We start from the raw sequence: 21,126 nt of genomic DNA, 5'->3' as shown, positions 1-21,126 counted from the left end.
ACTAAAGTTAGCAACTATACCAAATTTCTTAGGAACAAGTACAACTAACCTGTATCTTTGATAGTCACTTTCATCATTGTCCAAGCTAACAAGTTCATTAGGACAGGCTTCATTCCCTAGGAGGCTGAGGTACTTAAGTAAAGGGACCACTTCAGCTAAATGATCCAAAAGACTGTCTAATTCAGTGATGTGTCAAAGGTTATGGTTAAGGATTCAATCACGTTAATGAAAAAGCATTTGTACAGAAGCAGTCATAAGTAAAAAATAATTTACATCAGAAACTGACAATCAAATTTAGTACTGCACTCACGACTTGTCAAAGTTATTGTTGAAGGGGCAATTCACAGCTAACATGTGTCAGAATTTTGGCATATATTGAAAGAATCTGCCTCTTTTTAGTTCACTTTCTTTCAAAGGTGGTTCAGTGTGAAACATTTAAAACATTGACAAAATGATGGATGTTGTGTGGCCAAATGGTAAGCAATTGTTGAAACTGAAACTTTTCCAACAAGGAAACAAACAGCTACTTCACACTACATCCATCAGGAATATATTCAACCAATTGTGAAACGAGTCCACAGTGGCAAACAATAACAGCCATTTTACCCCAGGAATTTAAAAGTTGGGTTAATATGTTAGCACAGTCAGAATTATGTCTCCAGTCAATTTTAAGACATAGTGTTTCTGCACTATCAGTCTAAAATTTTGATTTAAGAACTTGCCAATACTCATACTCTCTTTGCAGATATTATTGCAGCTTGTACAAATAAAAACACATACGCTGTTAAATACTATTTTTCGTCTTGAAGAAGGCTGCACTAAGAGTGTTCGGTTAACATGAAATCATCCTAAAACGTTATCTTTCTCAATTTTAAAATTATTCATCGGCTGCTGCACGAGGGTAGTTTAGGTCACCATTTTAAACTGTATTTATCTCGATTTGATTAATAGTGCATTGCAATGAACAGCATTAATATCCAGCCATGTCTGTTTTTGACTATTTTTCTTGCTTAACATTTTCCTAGGGCCTGATTTTATCGCATTCAATAATTATTCCAGCAGAGGGCCCCCTTCCATCCAAGTCGAGCCCGTCCCCATCTTCTTTCAAGATCAGATTTTCTTCCCCCCTCCTCCCCTTCCCTCAGCAACAACCCCCTCCCTCCCTACCCAACCATCCTTAAATCTTTCACAAACAATTTCAAACAGGATTTGGATGGGTGAAATAAAGTGCTGTGATATAAACTAACTTCAGGTCTTCCCCTCACTGAAGGGAGCAGAGTCGTGCATGAACAAAATTTCAAGTGATTTCCTTCGAATGAGATGCCACATAATTTACAACACTGCTGTGAAAAGGATATTTGGTTCTTGTTGATCATCAGAGTATGAAGGTGTGGTAACCTAGGCAACTGTAGGTCACTTCTGAGAAGATTGTTGTCCAGGATTAGTTCTTCCAGGCAGACAAATTCTTCTAGCCCTTCCAGTGACCTGCAACAATAAGGGAACAGGAAAAATGATATGCTACTAAATCAGGAAGGCCATTATCCACGGAAATAAATATTTCAGCCTTCCCTTTCACAAGCTGGAAAGTTTAGGTTTGGGCCTGACAGGCCAGTGAATGACAAGAATTAGTGGCACAGGGAAGACTAGCACAGGCTCACATTTTTCACACTTTGGCAGAATGAAGGATGGGGGTCACTTAGTGAGTAGCCAGGATCTAAAACAAAAGACTTCAGAGATGGGGCCTAGAGGATGAATTTGTCAATGTCTTGTGCCTTGAGGCACCCAGTCTCTCCTGACCCAAACCTTCATTCCCAAGATAAATAACTCTGTCACAGTTCACCTTCATTCCCTGAACACAAATTTCAGTTGTCATCCATCATTCAGTCCAAATATCATATTCTTGCGCGGCTAATGAATGTGGGTGTATCATCACTCTCAGATGTGACCACTGTGCAGTCTGAAGGGATGAAGGAATAAAATTAAATGTGATATTTATCATACGGAGCATGAGCTTCCCACAGTGAGCATATATAAAAAAATTTCAGCTGCCAACTGACCCTACTCTCCCTCGTAAACCCCGCGTTACTTCTCTGCACCTGGAAACCTATCGGGGTACAGTACTAATAAACAAGTAGCAGTGGTCTGGTGTACTCCACAACGTAAATTGCTGTTTTTAAATAATGGTATATAAATAGAAAATTCTTATCATGAGAATCAGCAAATGGATTGTAACTGGCTAACAGGGAAAACACACACACACACACACACACACACACACACACACACACACACATCTAAATGCTTCAGGGGAAGCATAAAGCAAAATGACAGGGCATGAAGAGGGACAAAGAACCTGAAACACTAGAGGGAGTTGCCCATTGAAACAGCCGGCCTCACTACTAAAGCCTGGTTTAGTTTCTGAAACAGGCAGAGAGAATTCTGCACAAATCCCCTTACACCTGTCTGATTTTGATAATTTTGCCATGTAATGTTATTAACTGCTCAGTTAAAAAGGGGCTCCACCACACAAGGACTTGCTTATTAACTGTTGTTTTCTTGTCATCGGCACAATGTGCATTACAGTGATTTAATCAGTGAAATTTACAACTGCAAGGGGATGGTTGAGGGGAGGTGGAGGGGGGAGGGGGATCGAGGGAGTGAGGTGGAAGGGAAAGAGGGTGTTGAAAAGTGTTTTTTATTTAAGTGCCTTCTGCTTCTTCCTTGATGCTTTCTTTTACACTTTCCCACCCCATGCTTGAAACAAATAGCAAATTAAATAGTAATGACTGGTAGTTGTTTTTGCACAGTTTTGTTTAAAGCTGATGAAGGATGTTATGATGCCTACTGTGTTTTTCTACTCACACAGCTCTAATGACCTGAAAGCTGCCTATTATCTCACCCACAGGTACCATCTTCTTCAGCTCACTGCAGGGCTCGAACACGCTCCCAGAGGAACCCCAGCACAGCCCAGAGATTTACATCGCAATTTCCAAAGTCACATCAAGATGACAAAACATCAAAATGCATTTCATTCTGCCCGACTCAAACGGAAAGAACTTTAAGTTTCCACTGTAATTAACCCTATCCTCGTTAAGATAATTATGATCAAGCTCTCTGTCATAGCTAATATTCCAGAATCATTGCCCATGGCTCACACTTCACCCTCATTATCTTACAAAAATGTTGCACAAAAACATGCAGTGGCAACTGGCTCCCCTGCTGAGAACCAAGGCGGCTTTCTTTTGAAGGGAGTTGGGGAGGAGTGGGGGTAGTGTTGGTGGTGGGGGCTGTGTTATAAGGATAGGTCTACAACACCAGTGTGAAAAAGCAATGTTTAGATTCAAACAAAGCAGCACAGACTAGGGAGTGACAGGCAAATTGACATGCTGTTCAGAGGGCAAATGATAAATGTTTGATGAATTGGCAAATACTGAGGGAGTGATGGGCTTCATATGTGCATAATGGACTAGCTGCCTTTCAGTTCTGATTGCCTGCCAAGATAAGAGACCGTAATGAATGAGCGAACAGAACCCTGCTATAAAAAAGTGGGATTCAACTGGTTTTAATAAACTTAATAAAAGTGCAAAAGCAAAGAGACCGGCAGTTGAAATGAGATGTGAGAAATGAGCGAGATTAGATCAACTTTAAAATCTTGCTGGAGCAAAGTTGCAGGAGGAGAAGGAAGTAGGAATAAAAAAAACAAAGTTCTGTCACCGAGGCTGCGAGACAGAGTGCCTCCGGTGCACTGGGTGAATTATAGACTGCCTCTCAAGATTCACAGCCCTCCGTGGTAGGAGGTTAATATTCTCACATGTCATTAGGTCTGCTGGCTCCTCTGATGGCTCATTGAATCAGGCAGCAAATTATTTCCTCATGCTGGAGAGGACACCACACTTCAAAGGGAAGGAGCCAGGGTCAGGCTGGCTCTGCAGTTTGATTAATGACTCAGGATCAGCAGAGGTTGCCTGTAGGTATGAATGTGACTGAGTCTTTTGACAAGGCTGACTTTAGAGCACGTCTTGACCCAGGCTCTTTCCAACTTTGTTTCGAACATTGCTTTCGACCAACCTGATGGGGACTGTCAGTTAAGTTTTTCACCTTTTACACCGTGCTTACCAAGGATGGGAGTCATTGCCCACACAGCTTGGCATCTGTTATTTTTTAAAGTGTAATTTTCTTACTAAGCAAGTCTTTATTTTAGTGATTTGACTCAAAATGCCTAACTGTGCATGTACTCCATTTCATAAATTATAGCTGGTTCCCTCCGATATAACAGCATAACTATTGACAGCTTGTTTGAATGTAGAAATAACACACTGAATTATCACTAAGCAACTGTCACTTCTATTCCCTCTGATCAATCACATTTGATGGATGTCATTGATGCAACTGTGGCAATGGCTTCTGTTAAGCAACTCCCTGTATCCGACCACATCAAAGCACTCTAACTGGCCAACACCTGACCTATTCCCCTGCACCCCCCCCACACACCCCACAGATAAGCATTTTAAATGAACCAAGCAGAAATTCAGAAGATAGCCTTCAAAGCCAAGTCAAAAACAAAATGCTTTTCCTATCACTAACTGTATGCACACTCCTTCAGGCAAGAAAGAATCTCAGTATTTGAACACAGAGTCAAAACAAAATGGCCGATTATATAATTGTGAGTAGGTTGGGGGCCTCAACAGCAAATAAGGGATTAAAGTCTCTGCCACCTGTGTTGTCAATCTCATGGGCACCTTTATCACCACGCTATTCATTTTTTATAGCTAACAGATTAAAATGCTTGTTCTACAGTCTTTGATCTTCCGTTCAATGACGTAAATCATCTGAAGTCTCTGACAATTTCTGCTGAAGTAATTAGTACAGACTGAGTACCCCTTACCTGAAATGCTTGGGGCCTGAAGTGTTTCGAATTTTGGATTTTTCCAGATTTTGGAATACATAATGAGATAGCTTGGGGTTGCCATCATTTCCAACTCTGAATTTATGTGCTACCGGGAAGCAGTCTTTGCATGACACATGTTCATCACAAATATGTACTGATGCAGCCATTTTGGATGTTAGATTTTCATCAGCGACAATCTTGGCAAACTCATCAATTAATTCCTTTATCACCACAAATCTTCATAATTTTAACACCGTGACTTTTCTTAAATTTCTGCAACCAAATTGCCGAGTCTTCACAATTATCTTCAATTTTCAGCTTGTCATGATAGACATTTGCTTGTTTCATAATCAGTGTATTGTTAAGAGGCATATGTTTGCTCTGATGCTGATGAATCCACTCTATCAATACAATTCAAGATCTTCATTTTTCCCTTTATTTTTCATTAACTTCTGTTCATTGCATATATGAGGTCACCTCTCAGAACCGTCTGTGGTGCGCAGGGACATACACATCACCTGCGAGCCTTCCCAGCGCCTTGTGGAATTTTCTATTTTTGACCACGTCAGAGCTCAAAAAATTTCAGATTTCAGAAGTTTTCGGATTTTGGATCAGGGGTACTCAGCTTGTATTTGTAAAAAGTTTTCAGCAGCCCCTACAGTATTTTCCCCATCCAAAGAAATTACTTATATAAGAACCTTCCATCTTCAAAAAAATACACCTGACCAGCTCTCTTCGTAAACTAATTCATGTAGATCACATATATTAGAGACTTTATTATTTCAAAGACAAGGGAAATCAATTGTGTTTCTTTATAATATATCTAGGACCCTAGGGTGGTAAATTTCTGGTGAGGATTTTGATTCAAGATTCAAGAATGTTTAATGTCATTTCCAGTACACAAGTGTAAAAGAGAATGAAATAATTGTTACTCTGGATCTGATGCAGCACAAAAAAAATACAATAAAGAACACAATAATAAAAAGAACAATACTTTATACTTTATTGTCACCAAACAATTGATACTAGAACGTACAATCATCGTAGCAATATTTGATTCCGCGCTTCCCGCTCCCTGGATTACAGATTGATAGTAGATATTAAAAATTTAAATTATAAGTCAAAAGTAGAAAATAGAAAAATGGAAAGTAAGGTAGTGCAAAAAAACCGAGAGGCAGGTCCGGATATTTGGAGGGTATGGCCCAGATATGAGTCAGGATCCGTTCAGCAGTCTTATCACAGTTGAAAAGAAGCTGTTCCCAAATCTGGCCATACGAGTCTTCTAGCTCCTGAGCCTTCTCCTAGAGGGAAGAGGGACGAAAAGTGTGTTGGCTGGGTGGGCCGTGTCCTTGATTATCCTGGCAGCACTGCTCCGACAGCGTGCGGTGTAAAGTAAATCCAAGGACCGAAGATTGGTTTGTGTGATGTGCTGCGCCATGTTCGCAATCTTCTACAGCTTCTTCCAGTCTTGGACAGGGCAACTTCCATACCAGGTTGTGATGTACCCTAGAAGAATGCTTTCTACCATGCATCTATAAAAATTAGTGAGGGTTTTAGGGGACAAGCCAAATTTCTTTAGCTTTCTCAGGAAATAAAGGCGCTGGTGGGCCTTCTTGGCAGTGGACTCTGCTTGGTTGGACCAAGTCAATAAATATAAAGACATAAAATGTTCATATACATAGATTGATTATAGGTCCATAAAATGACCAAGGCATAGGAATGTCTGTGCATAAGGTGACTGATAGGAAATGACAAAGTAGTGGTGGGTCGGTGAGTGGATGGAGGTGTTGATCAGCCGTACTGCTTGGGAAAAGTAATTGCTTCTGTGTCTAGTGGTCTTGTGAATGCTACTTAACCTCCCTCCTGATGGGAGTGTGGCAAACAGTCCATGAGCAGGGTGGATGAGATACTTCATGATGCTACTGGCCTTTTTCCAGCACCTTTCTGTATACACTGTATGTCCTTGATGGTCGGTAGGCTGGTGCTGGTGACGCATTAAGTAGTTTTGACTATCCCTTATCGAGGTCTCCTGTCCACCACAGTGCATTACATAGATTACAAATCTCTGAATGACTGGGAACTTAATTCAGAATTTGAACTAAATTTTCATAAGCCTTAGAGATTTCCCTGATGAAACCATCAATTTGTACCCATTGCCATTTGTTATAAAAACATTTAAAATTGGTTGTACATTTTAAATTATTTAGTTGACATCTCACTCGTGAGTATTCCAGTACACATAAGCTATAAATACTTTCACATTTATCAAGTTTTGTTTGAGCTACTGAGTGAATAATATGAAGATGGTTATTTATTGTTGCTTATTGCATTACTTTCCTTTTATTTCCTGAAGTATATCAAGAGCAATGACTGTACATGTAAGTAAATTCACATCACTAAACTTATGAAACTGGTATAAGCATTGGGCAACAAACCACCACTGTATATTTAAAATCAACACTTTCATGCTTTCCCCTTTATATTCAAACTAAAAGTTTCACAAAATCAACAACAAATTAGTTTTGCCAGTACAACAAAAACTTCAGTTATCATGTTTTTATCATATTGTGTTTAGTTTTGTGCTGCATTGGATCCAGATATAACAATTATTTCATTATCCTTTACACTTGTGTACTCAAAATAACATTCAACAGTAATGATTCCTGAATCTTGAAAAGTATGTAACTTTATTTCTAGAATTAAGATATTTGGAATCAGAATCTGAATCAGGTTAATAGTACTGACATATGTCATAAAATTTGTTGCTTTACAGCAACATTATTCTTCAAAGAACACAATGAAAACACTGCTTATAATATAAATGACTAATTGTGAGAGTCGCAAGTTTCACACATTTCTGAAACTTACATTCTGACATGAATAAATTTTATGGGACACGATTATCTCAGGCAAGGCCATCATTTTTGTAGGGGAAGGTTGAAAGGGTAAGGACTTTATTCTCTAGAAAGTAGGAGAACGAGTGCAGATTTGATAGAGGTGTGCAAAATTATGAGGGGTATAGATAGGGTTAGAGTGAGCAGGCTGTTTCCAGTGAGGTTGGGTGAGACTAAAAGTAGAGGTCATGCATTAAGAGTGAAAGATGAAATGTTTAAAGGGAACATGAGGGTAACCTCTTCACTCGGAGGGTGGTGAGAGTGTGGAACAAGCTGCCAGTGGAAGTGGTGGAAGCAGGTTTGATTTAAGATAAATTTGGACAGGCACATAGATAGGAGGGGTATGGAGGGCTACTCTTTGGGTTCAGGTCGGATTGGCATGGACAAGATGGGACAAAGGGTCTTTTTCTGTGCTATAGTTCTCTATGACTCTATTTATTGCCCATTCGTAAGTGACCTTGAGATGATGACGGTGAACCACCATCACAAACCACTCCAGTGCCTTATAGTGAAGAGAGTCTCCTGGAACAATTAGTGAGCCATTTCGGGGATTAAAACCGGTGACAAGGAACAGTTATTTATTTCTGAGTCAGGATAATATGAGACTTGGAGTGAATGTGCAGTTGGTGATGATCCAAATTTCCTGCTGTCACTGCACTTTTGATGGTGCATGTTATGAGTTTGACAGGTACTATTAGAGTCACCCAAGGAAGTATCTGTAAATCTATCAACACACACTCAGTGTTTTAGGAACAGCTTCATCCCCTCTGCCATTAGATTTCTGAATGGACAGTGAACCAACCCTTGAACACTACCTCACTATTTTATGCTCTTTTTGCACTAATTATTTTTTTATATATATTTCTTCTTGTAATTTATAATATTTTTATACATTGCACTGTACTGCTGCCACAAAACAAGATACTTCACGACATATGTCAGTGATATTAAACCTGATTCTGATTCCATTGAGTAATGTAATGATGGTGAGGAGAATCAATGTTTAGGCTGGTGTATTATGTACTGATAAAGTGAGCTGACTTGCTCTGGTGTAATGTTTCTTGATATTGATGGTGCAATGCTTATTTTGCCAAGTGGAGAACATTCTATAACAGTCTTGAATGGGACACATTTTCACAAAGAGCACCACTGACTAGATATGTTTCAAATATTCTTCCTTCTTAGCATACAAAGTACTTTCATAGCCTTTTGACTTCATGAGATTTACTTGTATCATTTACATGAAAAATAATAAGTTTATCATGTTATATCTGGGTTTCACAGATATTTCCACATACATTTAAGACATGAGGAAATTAACAAAATATGCCCTTACAATCATTGTATTAAAAAAAATTTATGAGGTTCCACAATTGATTATCTTCCTTCTTTGAATAAAGAAGATAAGAAAGTTCCCATGATTGATCCTTTATCTGTGCCAAGATATCCAATATCAAATGATGAAGGCGAATTAACTAAACCTGGACCTTTGTACCTCCCTCTGCAACTGGATTGCCAACTTCCTCGTTGGCAGACCATGATCATTGTGAGAAGGTAATAACATCCATGCTGACTTTCAACATAGTGCATCTCAAGGATGTGTGCTTGGCCCACTGTTCTACTCTCCCTACACTTATTACTGGTGTGGCTATGTAGCTTAAAAAGTGTTTATTAATTTGCTGATGACACCACTGTTGTTGGTAGAATCGCAGATGGTGATGAAGAAGCTTCCAGGAGTGAGTTAAGATTGTCAGGCTGAGTGGAGTTGCAACGACAACCTTGCACTCAGTGTCAGTAAGACAAAGAACATGACTTTGGACTTCAGGAAAGGTAGGTTGGGAGAACACACACCAATCCTCATTGAGTGGTCAGCAGTGGAAAGGGTGAGTAGCTTTAAGTTCCTGGGTGTCAACATCTCAGAGGGTCTATCCTGGGCCCAGTACAAAGTGATTGTACCAGTGGCTTAACTTCATTAGCACTTTGAGGAGATTTGGTATGTCACCAAAGACTCTTGCACATTTATGTAGGTGTTTGTTGAACGGCATTCTGACTGGTTCCATCACAGCCCAATGTGGAGCTCTAATGCACAGGATCACAAGAGGTTGCAGAAAGGTGTAGACACAGCCAGCTCCAGAAATGGCATAATCCTCCCCACCATCAGGGACATCTGAAGACAGACGTGAGAAGGCAGAGAGGAACGTCTGGAGAGATTTCTGAAATGCACGGTTCGCTGCCGCTGCTACTGTGCGATCGAGAATCTCCGGAGGTAAGGCCCCAAAATCCCCAACTTTGCCTGCTGCTGGCGACCGAGGCTGAGGTCGAAGCGTTCGGCAGACATGGTGCTCGGTACACGGTGTCGGAGGGCCGATCGGAGGCTCGAAGTTTTTGGACGACTCAGAGTCGGACTGTGGTCAGGCATGGCAGGGAGAGTTTTCTTCCTTCTCCCGTCTGTGTGAGATGTGGGACTTTCGAGAGACTTTGAACTTTTTAACTGTGCCATGGCCTGTTCTTCATCAATTTATGATATTGTTGCACTGTTGTAACTATATGTTATAATTATGTGGTTTTTGATAGTTTTTCAGTCTTGGTCTGTCCTGTGTTTCTGTGATATCACAGCAGAGGAATATTGTATCATTTCTTAATGCATGCATTACTAAATGACAATAAAAGAGGATTGCATGTCCTCATAATCTAATCTAATTTTCACGAGGTGGTGCGTTAAGGAGGTGGCATCCATCTCTACGGGCCCTTGCCATCCAAGACATACCCTCTTCTTGTTACTACCATTGCAGAGCTAGAAAGGGAGCCTGAAGAACTACACTCACTAATTTAGGAATAGCTTCTTCCCCTCCACATCAGACTTATGAATGGTCCTTGAACACTACCCCTTATTCCTACTTTTTTTTACACTATTTATTTTTATAATTACAGATTTTTATGCCATCACAGTAGTGCTGCCAGAAAACAAAATCTTATAGGCATCCGTTAGTCTCATGAGACCATGGATTTGCGCCTTGGAAGGTTTCCAGGGCGCAGGCCTGGGCAAGGTTGTATGGAAGACCAGCAGTTGCCCATGTTGCAAGTCTCCCCTCTCCACGCCACCGATGTTGTCCAAGGGAAGGGCATTAGGACCCATACAGCTTGGCACCAGTGTCGTCGCAGAGCAATGTGCGGTTAAGTGCCTTGCTCAAGGACACACACACTGCCTCAGCCAATGCTCGAACTAGCGACCTTCAGATCACTAGACGAATACCTTAACCACTTGGCCATACACCAACACAGAATTATCACATCATATAAGAACAAAAATCATATCATATCATCTTCCAGTCAAGATGGCACCTGTGTGCAATGTTCCCACAGTCCACAACTTCTGGAGAGACCATGAAACCATATATTTCACTTCTTGTATGTCTTTTACATTTGTTTTTCATCTCAGAAACAGAATCAGGTTTATTATCACCGGCATGTGATGTGAAATTTGTTAATTTAGCAGCAGCAGTTCAATGCAATACATAATCTAGCGGAGAAAAAATAAAAATAATAATAAATAAAATAATAATAATAATAAACAAGTAAATCAATTACATATATCGAATAGATTAAAAATAACGTGCAAAAACAGAAATTCTGTATGTTTTTTAAAAAGTGAGATAGTGTCCAAAGATTCAATGTCCATTCAGGAATCGGATGGTGGAGGGGAAGAAGCTGTTCCTGAATTGCTGAGTGTGTGCCTTCAGGCTTCTGTACCTCCTACCTGATGTTACCATCTTGAATGTGATTCTAGAACTGTTGGAGCCTGTGACTTGAAGTTTGGAGATCATTTGGATGTTCCAGCACTCTGCAGCCTTCGAGAGGATTCCAGGAGGCAGAGGCAGCGTGTGCAAACCTAGTGGCGAGAAGGCTGTGGTGGGCGCAAGCCCATGTTCGACTCTTTTTCACCGATTAAAGCTTCCATCGTTCACTGATTGAGTGATAGAGAAGACTGAAACATTGAGGCAAATACAGAAGGTGACCGCTGGCTGCCAAGCCTTTCAATTGCTGGTGGGATCACTCTGCTGCCGGAGTGGGGAGAGGCTGCCGCTTTGCCCAAAGGATTTTATCCAGGTTTTCCGTGTTTTGGATATTGACTTGGACTATGGACTTTTTTACAAACTTACAGTTTTTCATATTCTGTATTTTTCACTGATCTTTCTTGTGCAGGTGAGGGGGATCTGGGGTTAACATGCCTATTTCATTTCTGTTTTATTTTGTGCTAGGCAGGGGGAATTGGGGGGGGGGGCAGTGATGATCATGTTGCCATTCCTTTCTTTCTTGGATTATGGCTATCTGAAGAAGAAGAATTTCAGAGTTGTATACTGAGATACAAGATGAACCTTTGAACCTTTGATATACCAGTGGTAATAAATCTGATTCTGACTGACACAGCACACTAACAGGCTCTTCAGCCCACAGTGTCCCTGCTGGGCAGTGAGTACCTAAATATACCAAACCTATTCAAAATAGTTCGAAGTTCAAAAGTAAATTTATTATCAAAGTACATATATGTCACCATATGCAACCCTGAGATTCATTGACTTGCAGGCATACTCAATAAATCCATAGTGTAGGAGCCATGTGTCTAATTTATGTCTGTATTGTATTTTGTATTGTGCGTTCATATGGGTAATTTGTCATGTGGGATGGGGTGTGGTAGAATTGAAGAGAATAGTTACATATTCATGCTTTGTCTTTAGTCTGGTTAGAGCAGGGGGTTGGTTGGGGGAATTATTTATTTTGGTTGAACACTTGGTTTAGTAACGTTTAATGCTAATGTTTAAGTACGTTTGAATATATTAAGACTGATTATTTCATTATATCGCTGGTTTTAGTTTCATTAGTTTTTTATTGTTACAAAACAGTTTGTTTTGTTGGCTTCTTAATAAAGGGTCCTGATGCCCGTCCCTTGGACAACATTGGTGGCATGGAGAGGGGTCTTGCAGCATGGACAACTGCCGGTCTTCCATACAACCTTGCCCAGGCCTGCGCCCTGGAAACCTTCCAAGGAGCAAATCCATGCTCTCATCAGACTAACGGCTGCCTATAATAAAGGGTCGGACATACTTTCTTCGACTTAGAACTTTGTTTCTTTGGAGTGAGTCATACAGTGTCAACTCCCCGTGCTTAGTTTCTGAGTGGCTTTGCTTTGTTTTACGGCAACCGTTACACATTGAATAATAACCATAACAGAATCAGTGAAAGTCTGCGCCAGTTTGGGTGTTCAGCCAACGTGCAAAATTCAACAGACTGTTCAAATACAAAAAGGAAAAAAATAAAATAAATAAACAATAAATATCAAGAATATGAGATGCAGAGTCCTTGAAAGTGAGTCCATAGGTTCTGGGAACAGTTCAGTGATGGGGCAAGTGGAGTTCAGTGAAGTTACTGCCTTTGGCCCAAGAGCCTGATGGTTGAGGGGTGTTAACTGTCTCTGAACCTGGGGGCATGAACTCTGAGCCCCCAGTACCTTCTTCCTGGTGGCATTAGTGAAAGGGAGCACTGGGTGGTGGTGGTGGTGGGGGGGCAATCCCTTATAATGGATGCTGCTTTCCTGCGACAGCGTTTCATGTAGATGCGCTCAATGGTGGGGAGGGCTTTACCACTGATGGACTGGGCTGTCTCTATTACTTTATGTAGCATTTTCTGTTCAAGGACATCGGCTGTGAATGGAACCAGGCTGTGTTACAGCCAGTCAATACACTCTCCACTACACATTTATAGAAGTTTGTCAAAGTTTTAGATGACATGCCGAATCTTCACAAACCTCGAAGAAAGTAAAGGCACTGCTATGATTTCTTTGTAATTGCACTTACATGCTGGGTCCAGGGCAGGTCCTAAGAAATCATAGCAGGGAGGAATTTAAAGTTGACGACCCTCTCCACTTCTGATGCTCCGATGAGGACTGGCTTGTGGATCTCTGGCTTCCTCAATAATCAGCTCCTTGGTCTTGCTGACACTGAGTGACAGGTTGTTGTTGTGGCACCACTCAGCCAGATTTTCAATCTCCCTCCTATATGCTGATTTATCACCACCTTTGATTTGGCCTACAGCAGGGGTGTCATCAGCAAACTTGAATATAGCTTTGGAGTTCCCAGGCACTCTTCCCTTCCTCTCCTTCGCCACGGTGTTTCAAGTACTCAACTAATGCTATGGGAATTTCTCCCTCCATGACACCCTGAAGCAGTGGTTTCAGGCAATATCCGCAAATTTCCAATCTCTTAAACCTATGCCCTCTGGGCATAACACATCTGCCAAGAGGAAAAGTTTGAACAGATTGGTAAATTCTCCCCTTCATGTCCTCAGCTCTCAAGGAAACAGACAAGTCAATTCATACTGTCATAGTTGAAACATTCTATCCCAGGCCACATTTACTTATTTAATGAGATAGAGCACCGGGTAGGCCCTCTAGCCCTTTGAGCCATACCACAAAGCAACACCCAATTTAACCCTAGCCTAGTTATGGGACAACTTACAATGACTATTTGGCCGACCAACTGGTACATCTTTGGACAGTGGGAGGAAAATGAAGCACACGGAGGAAACAGCACAGGGAGAACGTACAATCTCTTCATGTAATGACCAGAACAGGCCAAGAACTGAAGATTGGAGCCCGGCATCTGCGAGTCCGGCACCAAGCACTTGAAGCTCACGGGCACCCTGTTCTGGGGTTCGAGGCCCACCTGTGTGTGTGGGGGGAAGTGAATGGCTGGGAGGGTGGAAAAGAGGGCTTGTTTTGCTGTTGTTGTAGCTGCTGCTTGTGGTGTTTGGCTGAACATTGTGGCATTCTATTTTAGCACTAGATTTGTGGCATCACTGCGATTTGCTCCCCCCCAACATACTTTGGTGTGTTGGTTGTTAATGCAAATGAAGCATTTCACTGTATGTTTTGATGTACATTTGACACTGTTCCCCAGATGTGGCCTAACTAATATTTTATATCTATTACCTCACTCTTATATTTTATGCCCTGTTTTATGAAGACAATATCCCAAAAGTCTTTTTAACACCCATTTCTGCTGTTGCTTTCAGGGATCCTAGAATGTGTACACTAAGGACATCTATTATTTCCTAGCTTTCCACCATGTAGTACATCCAAGGTTCATGAATCCCTCCCAAAGTTCACCCCCTCAGAATTTTTCAGGGTAATATTTTATCTGCCATTGCTTAGTCCATCCTACCAATTTAACAGTATTGTTCTTTAGCTATAGGTCGACCACCACACTATCAGCACCACCACATACTTCCGTGGCCTCCACCAAATTATTAATCATACCCCCTACGTCCACAAGCTGCAATTAGCTTCATTGCCCTTCGGTTAGGGAGGCGAAGGTTTCCAGGGCGCTTCCTTCTGATCATAATCCGGTGACTACCCCCTGCTGGTTCTGTACATCTGCACTTTGGTTACGGACAATATCGTATTCAACTACGCGGCCTCAGTGATCAAATAACCTGCTGACACCTGCTCTCAGCTCTCCTACCGCTGAGCAATCCCCCCCTCGGAAGGAGATGGAAGCTTGGTGGCAGAGAATAAGTCAAAGAGGTTAGAGTCAAGGGAATTTAAAAAAATGCAATTCATTTTAAAGACGAACAGGGGTTTTGCTCAATTAATGGCAACAGAGTGTATAGAATTGTGAAGAATATACAACACACAACACACATTACATCCATACAATGTAGTTATTCATACTCCACTTCTCTGTTTGGCTCAGCCAGTCACTGTCATAGTGGAAAGCACACTGCTCTTAAACTAAAGAGCTTTCAAATCGTGCAGTCAAAATCAGAGCTGATTCTGATGCTGTTTGTAGTCAAACCAAGGGAAATACACCGTAAACTCACTGCCATAACAGAAAGTAATTTCAACAAAGAATTTTTTTTTGAGAAGTCTAAAAAAAGCAAGCTCTAAGCTTTAAATGAGGGCAAGTACTTAGTATTCCCTAAATAATCCTTCAGAAATAAATAGTGATTAGATTAAGATATGAGAAAATATAAAAATGTCATTATCAAATAACAGCCTTATTTTTACCTAAACAGTTGAGGTATTTTTTCCACTGTGTGATACTATTACTTAAACCCAACCACTGTAATTTAGCAAATTAAAATAGTTCACAAGGTTGGATTTCTTTAATAAGCTGTGGTTATTAGTAGTAGAGGAGCAAATCTCACAAGACCCAGCATGTCTAAGACACCCTTTTACATTCAAGCAGTCCAAACCGCTGTCAACATCATTAAGTGTTATTCTGAAGTCAATCCATTCAATTAACATTTTTCTTTATGGTGTAATCAACCAAAACTTTTAAGATTGCCACATCAAAGATTTGTTTTGGAGCCTGTGCTCCCAAATGGCTCTCTGATCTTTCCTATAAAAATGACATACCCTCTATAATTAATTTTGTTGTGAAATGGATGTATTGTAGCACTTAACAATGCTGTTGCTTTGTCAACTGTTCTACAGGGTATACACTGAGGTATCAACAGGGAAAAAAATCCTTTAACGTCAATACTGGTGATAGAGAGGGTGGGAGTTGATTAGGATGGGGGGCTGGGGTTGATTCAGCAGTGTCAGAGTACAAAAGACAGACTTGTCTTTTGTTTATACAACAGCCCATCCCAAGGTTACCCTTGTGTAAATTCACCATAAGATTCAAGATTGTTTAATGTCATTTCCGGTACACAACTGTAAAGGAGAACAAAATCATTTGTTATGCCAGATCCCATGCAGTACAAAAAGAACAAAATAAGATAAAGAACACAATAGTACAAAAACACAATAAGTATAAATGTATTAAGTAGCTTATATACATGGATTGGTTGTATGTGCTGCTAGGTACAGGAGTTCTGTACCTAAGACGATTCTGATGGGAAATGTTAAAGTAGCAGTGAGTGGGGGTGTAGTGGGGTAGATTAGTGGGTGGAGGTGTTGATCAGCCTTACCACTTGGGAACAGAGACAGTTTTTGAGCCTAGTGGTCCTGGCATGGATGCTACCCGGAAAATACTCTTTACCATTATGCAAGGCACACCAGGGTGAAACGGCAAAACAACATTCCGCCCAAGCCTGTACATACTTAAGAACAAAATATGACATAACCTATCAATAATAAACACGCAGTGAGATGCCTGCCATCTGTACTTACTTAACTAGCACAGGATGTCACCTATTGCCAACATCCTAACTACTTTATAAAGACTGTCAGAGAAAAATATACAGATATATTCCAAGCAAAATAAATCCAAGCCCTGCTGTACAAGACTCAAGATTGCTTATTGTCATTCTTCAGTACAAGGTAACTAAAGCTAGTTACAAACAGTTCCTGTAATAAGGGTATTTTAAAGGGCTCATTATAATCATGCATCACAAAATTGCCTTCGGATTTTTTTTAAAAGCACAATTATTTTTGCATTATAGTAAAATGAAGTAGTTACAAATGGAATGGATCTTTTCTCTGGAACGTTAAGGTTTATCAGGTTAATACTTTCCAAAAATTTACATTAACCTAATTTTCAAATGGCGCCTTTTCCCACCATCAGCACTAAAGTGTGTAATGATCCAAAATAGAATGTATTAAGCTTTTAGAATAACTTCATGGTATCAATTTTGGACATGCACTTTTTTTTATGATGTACTATTATTTGTAATTTGAGCTATGATTTATACCAAGCTTACATTTTATCGTTAAGAAGTGTTTTGGAATATTTTAACCAATTAACATTGTTATAACATCATTTAAATGGCTTTGCAAATTAATTTCATAGTAAATTAGTTTGGAAATTGCTCTAATTGTTACGCTAGAAGATGTGCCCTACATCTTGTCTGGAAAAAGATTTTTTTTGTCTAGTGCCATTATGTGTCATCTTGGCTGAGATTTCTGCCTACCAGGGGCATTTAAACTGTGCAGCGGGAACAACAGTAAGGATTAACTAGAGCTGTTTCTCAGGCTTTGAGAACTACAGTAAATCTTCAAACAATTTATCCAAACAAAACCCAATGTGTGGAAAAAGACAGTGGAAACAGATGAATAAGCAACATCAATTACCAGGGGTTTGACCTTCGTGGCCCACACCAAGGCATGGATTTCACACCAAATCGGTGCAGATTGAAGTTGACATGCCTGCAGTGAAAACACTGGCCCTCACAAGGCTCCTCTCTGCAATCACACAGCTAGGCGAGGGGCCTGCTAGCAGGCTGGGTGAATAAGAAATCACGCATAATGCGCCTGGGTTTATTTTAAAGTGAACAAAATGGCTCAATTTGAGCACTTAGTCTGCAGAAATTGACCAGTCTGAGATACAAGAAGAACACCCGACAGGACAGCAGGAACTGCCTGCAGATAACTACACTGGAAGGATGTACAATGGCTGCCTTTCATTGAGTTTTAATGATTCTAACCCCACCTCTATCACCTCTTATTTACATTAATTAGTCTAATTTGAAAACAGCAATGAGGACCCCTTTCAATATTGAACATTGCAGTCTTATATACTCTGTTAGCAAAATCTCCAACGATGGCAATTCCCATTTGGACAGGACACGCATTGCAATAAAAAATCAATCCAATGTCCATCTTAGAGCAGGGGTTCCCAACCTGGGGTTCACAAACTCCTTGCTTAATGGTATTGGTCCATGGTGTAAAAACTGACCTAAGGAAAGTGAGCATATTTTTTCAAATAATATGTCAAAATATCTTTTATCAATGATATCAGCCGTTTTTATGACATATCTAAGACCATGCTCAGGTTGGAATTAGCAGTTGTTTGCGGAGCCACTCCATCACCGAAGGCCAGCACTTCCCACCTGTGGCGTGCTGCTTGTACTCATCATCGAACTCTGTGCGAGGCACACGCCTACTGTTTGTGGGTTTCAGCTGAGAACCAGAATCAGGCTTGTTGTGACTGACAAACGTTGTGAAATTTGTTGTTTTGCGACAGCAATACAGTGCAGTACATAAAAAAGTACTGTAAGTTACAGGATAAATGTGTATGTGTTCACTTGGCTAATGAGGAAAGGTTGGACAGAGTGGGAGAGGGCTTGATTGAAATGGTCTCAATGGGGTTGTTGTGGAGATAATGTTTCATCTAGAACCAGGACTCAAAGTTTAAAGATAAGCACTGGCCCATTTAGAACATAGTTCATGTGTAGAACCTAAGTACAGGCTCATCAGTCCAACTAATGTAGTTAGGGATAGCTATTCCCTTCTGCCTGCACAGGGCCGACATCCCTCATTTTTCTGCATATTCATGTGCCTATTCAGGAACCTCATAAATGCCTCGATTGTATCTGCCTCCACCTCCACCAGTAGCAGCTCACTCCAGCACTCACCACTCTCTGCCGTTCTCCTCTGAACACTTACCCTCTCATCCTAAATGCAACCCCGTTAGTATTAGGTGCTTCAACCATGGGAAGCGGATACTAGCTTTCTACTCCATCTATAACTCTCATAATTTCACAAACTTCAGTCAGGTATCCCCTCAGCCTCTCCACTGTGGAAAGATAACCCAAGTTTGTCCAGCCTCTCTTTATAGCACATGCAACTTTATCCAGGCAGGATCCTGGTATATCCCTTCTATGTCCTCTCCATAGCTTCCTCATGCCTCCCTTAATGAGATATCTATAGGATTGAATGCAATTCTCCAGATGCAGCCCAACTCAAGTTTTATAAACCTTCAACAAAATTCTTGAACTCAGTGCCTGAACACAGAACGTCAAGCATAAGTCATACATGCAGAAATTGCAGAAATGGGCCATTCAACCCATTGAGTCTGCTGCACTTTTCCATCATGTCTGATTTATTATCTCTCACAATGCTGTTCTTCTGCCTTTATTTTTATTTTGTGATGCAATGCAGAATAGGCCCTTCTGGCCTCTTCTCCCCATAACTTTTGATGGCCTTATTAATCAAGAATCCTTCAACCTCCACTATAAATATTCTCAATAACTTGGCCTCCACGGCCATCTGTGGCAATGAATTCCACATATTTTACCATCCTCTGGCTAAAGAAGTTCATCATCATCTCTGTTCCAAAGAGACGTCCTTCTATTTTGGGGCTGTGTCCTCTGCTCCAAGACTCCTCCACTATAGGGAATGTCCTCTCCACACCCACTCTACCTAAGCCTTTCAATATCCGATAGGTTTCAATGAGATGCCCCCTCATTCTAGCATGCAATAAGCATTCTTTTCCACCCCATCAGTTTGTGCAGCTACCTTCAGGCAAATAAAAGGGATTGTTGTCAGATCCTTTTGGCACTTGAGACAAGAATACAGAAATATGAAAAATCTCTTTTTCTTCTCAGATGCTTGTGTGTTTTTGGAGCTTTTTTCCTCATAGGAAGCAAAACATTTTTAATACTTTTAAGGCCATGGTGGTCAGATTCTCAATATTCAACAGGCAAAAGATCACCGTGGGTAGACTGGAACACAGAGTCGAGTTTACAATCAGATGAGAAATAATCTTATGAAATCGTAGAGCAGGCTTGAGAGGCCGAGTGGCCTACTCTTACTCATAAATCATATGTCCATCATGTAAGGATAGCAACACAACACAGTTCCTGAGGAGAATGAGGTGTTGAAGATTCCCCAACCCTATTCTGACAACCTTCTACAGGAGCTCCATCGGGAGTGTCATGTCTGGCTGCATCATTGTATGGTCCAGAAGTTGTACGGCATTGAACCACAAGACCCAACATGGGCCAGTAAAATCTGCTGGGTGGATTACCAAGCTCTCCCTTCCTCTCCTATTTATGACATTTATCAGGAGTGTTGCATATGAAGAGCCCAAGGCATTGTTGAGGAGCCCTACCATCCATCCAACAATCCTTCTAAACCACTACCGTCAGGAAGGAGATACAGAAGAATCAGGACTAGGACTGCCAGACTGGGTAACAGCTTCTTCCCTCGGGCTGTGAGACTAATGAATGTTCTGCCACCACCGTAGTCTCGTTACTAGGTCAGCGAGTTGTTTACTGTCCTGTCTACTGTTTACCTGTGCTGCGCACTACATGCATTGTGAATTATATTTTATTTTAAAGGATTTGAATAGAAGAATAAAGACGCTTTGCTCCAATTATATTGGTCTCTGCGAGACAGCATCTGGAATATTGTGTACAGTATTGTCTTGTCTCCTTCCTAGGAAATGACACGCCTGTGATGGAAGGAGTGCAATAAGTGTTCATCAGATTGATTCCTGAGATGGCAGGTTTGCAGTACAAGGAGGGATTAAGCAGACTAGGCCTGCATTCTCTTGGGTTTCAAAGAATGAACATGTTTTTGTTGAAATGTACGGAATTTTAAGGGACTTGTCAAGAAAGATG

The 21,126-nt window shown here is 40.8% G+C and overlaps 1 protein-coding gene across 1 annotated transcript in view; it reads right to left on the bottom strand.

The window, feature by feature from the left end:
• The window catches only part of lrmda (leucine rich melanocyte differentiation associated), a 1,122,127-nt gene that overhangs the window by 413,679 nt on the left and 687,322 nt on the right, over positions 1 to 21,126 (bottom strand). The window contains exons 3-4 of the mRNA XM_072282716.1: positions 1,359 to 1,485; positions 50 to 189 (exon numbers count right to left, since the gene is read on the bottom strand). Coding sequence (XP_072138817.1) covers positions 50 to 189; positions 1,359 to 1,485 — 267 coding nt within the window. The remainder of the gene's footprint in view (positions 1 to 49; positions 190 to 1,358; positions 1,486 to 21,126) is intronic.

Source organism: Mobula birostris, chromosome 18 (genome assembly GCF_030028105.1).
Source record: "Mobula birostris isolate sMobBir1 chromosome 18, sMobBir1.hap1, whole genome shotgun sequence".
Lineage (NCBI taxonomy): Eukaryota > Metazoa > Chordata > Chondrichthyes > Myliobatiformes > Myliobatidae > Mobula > Mobula birostris.
Note: the sequence above shows the minus strand (reverse complement) of the source record. Positions and strands in the feature narration are given on the sequence as shown.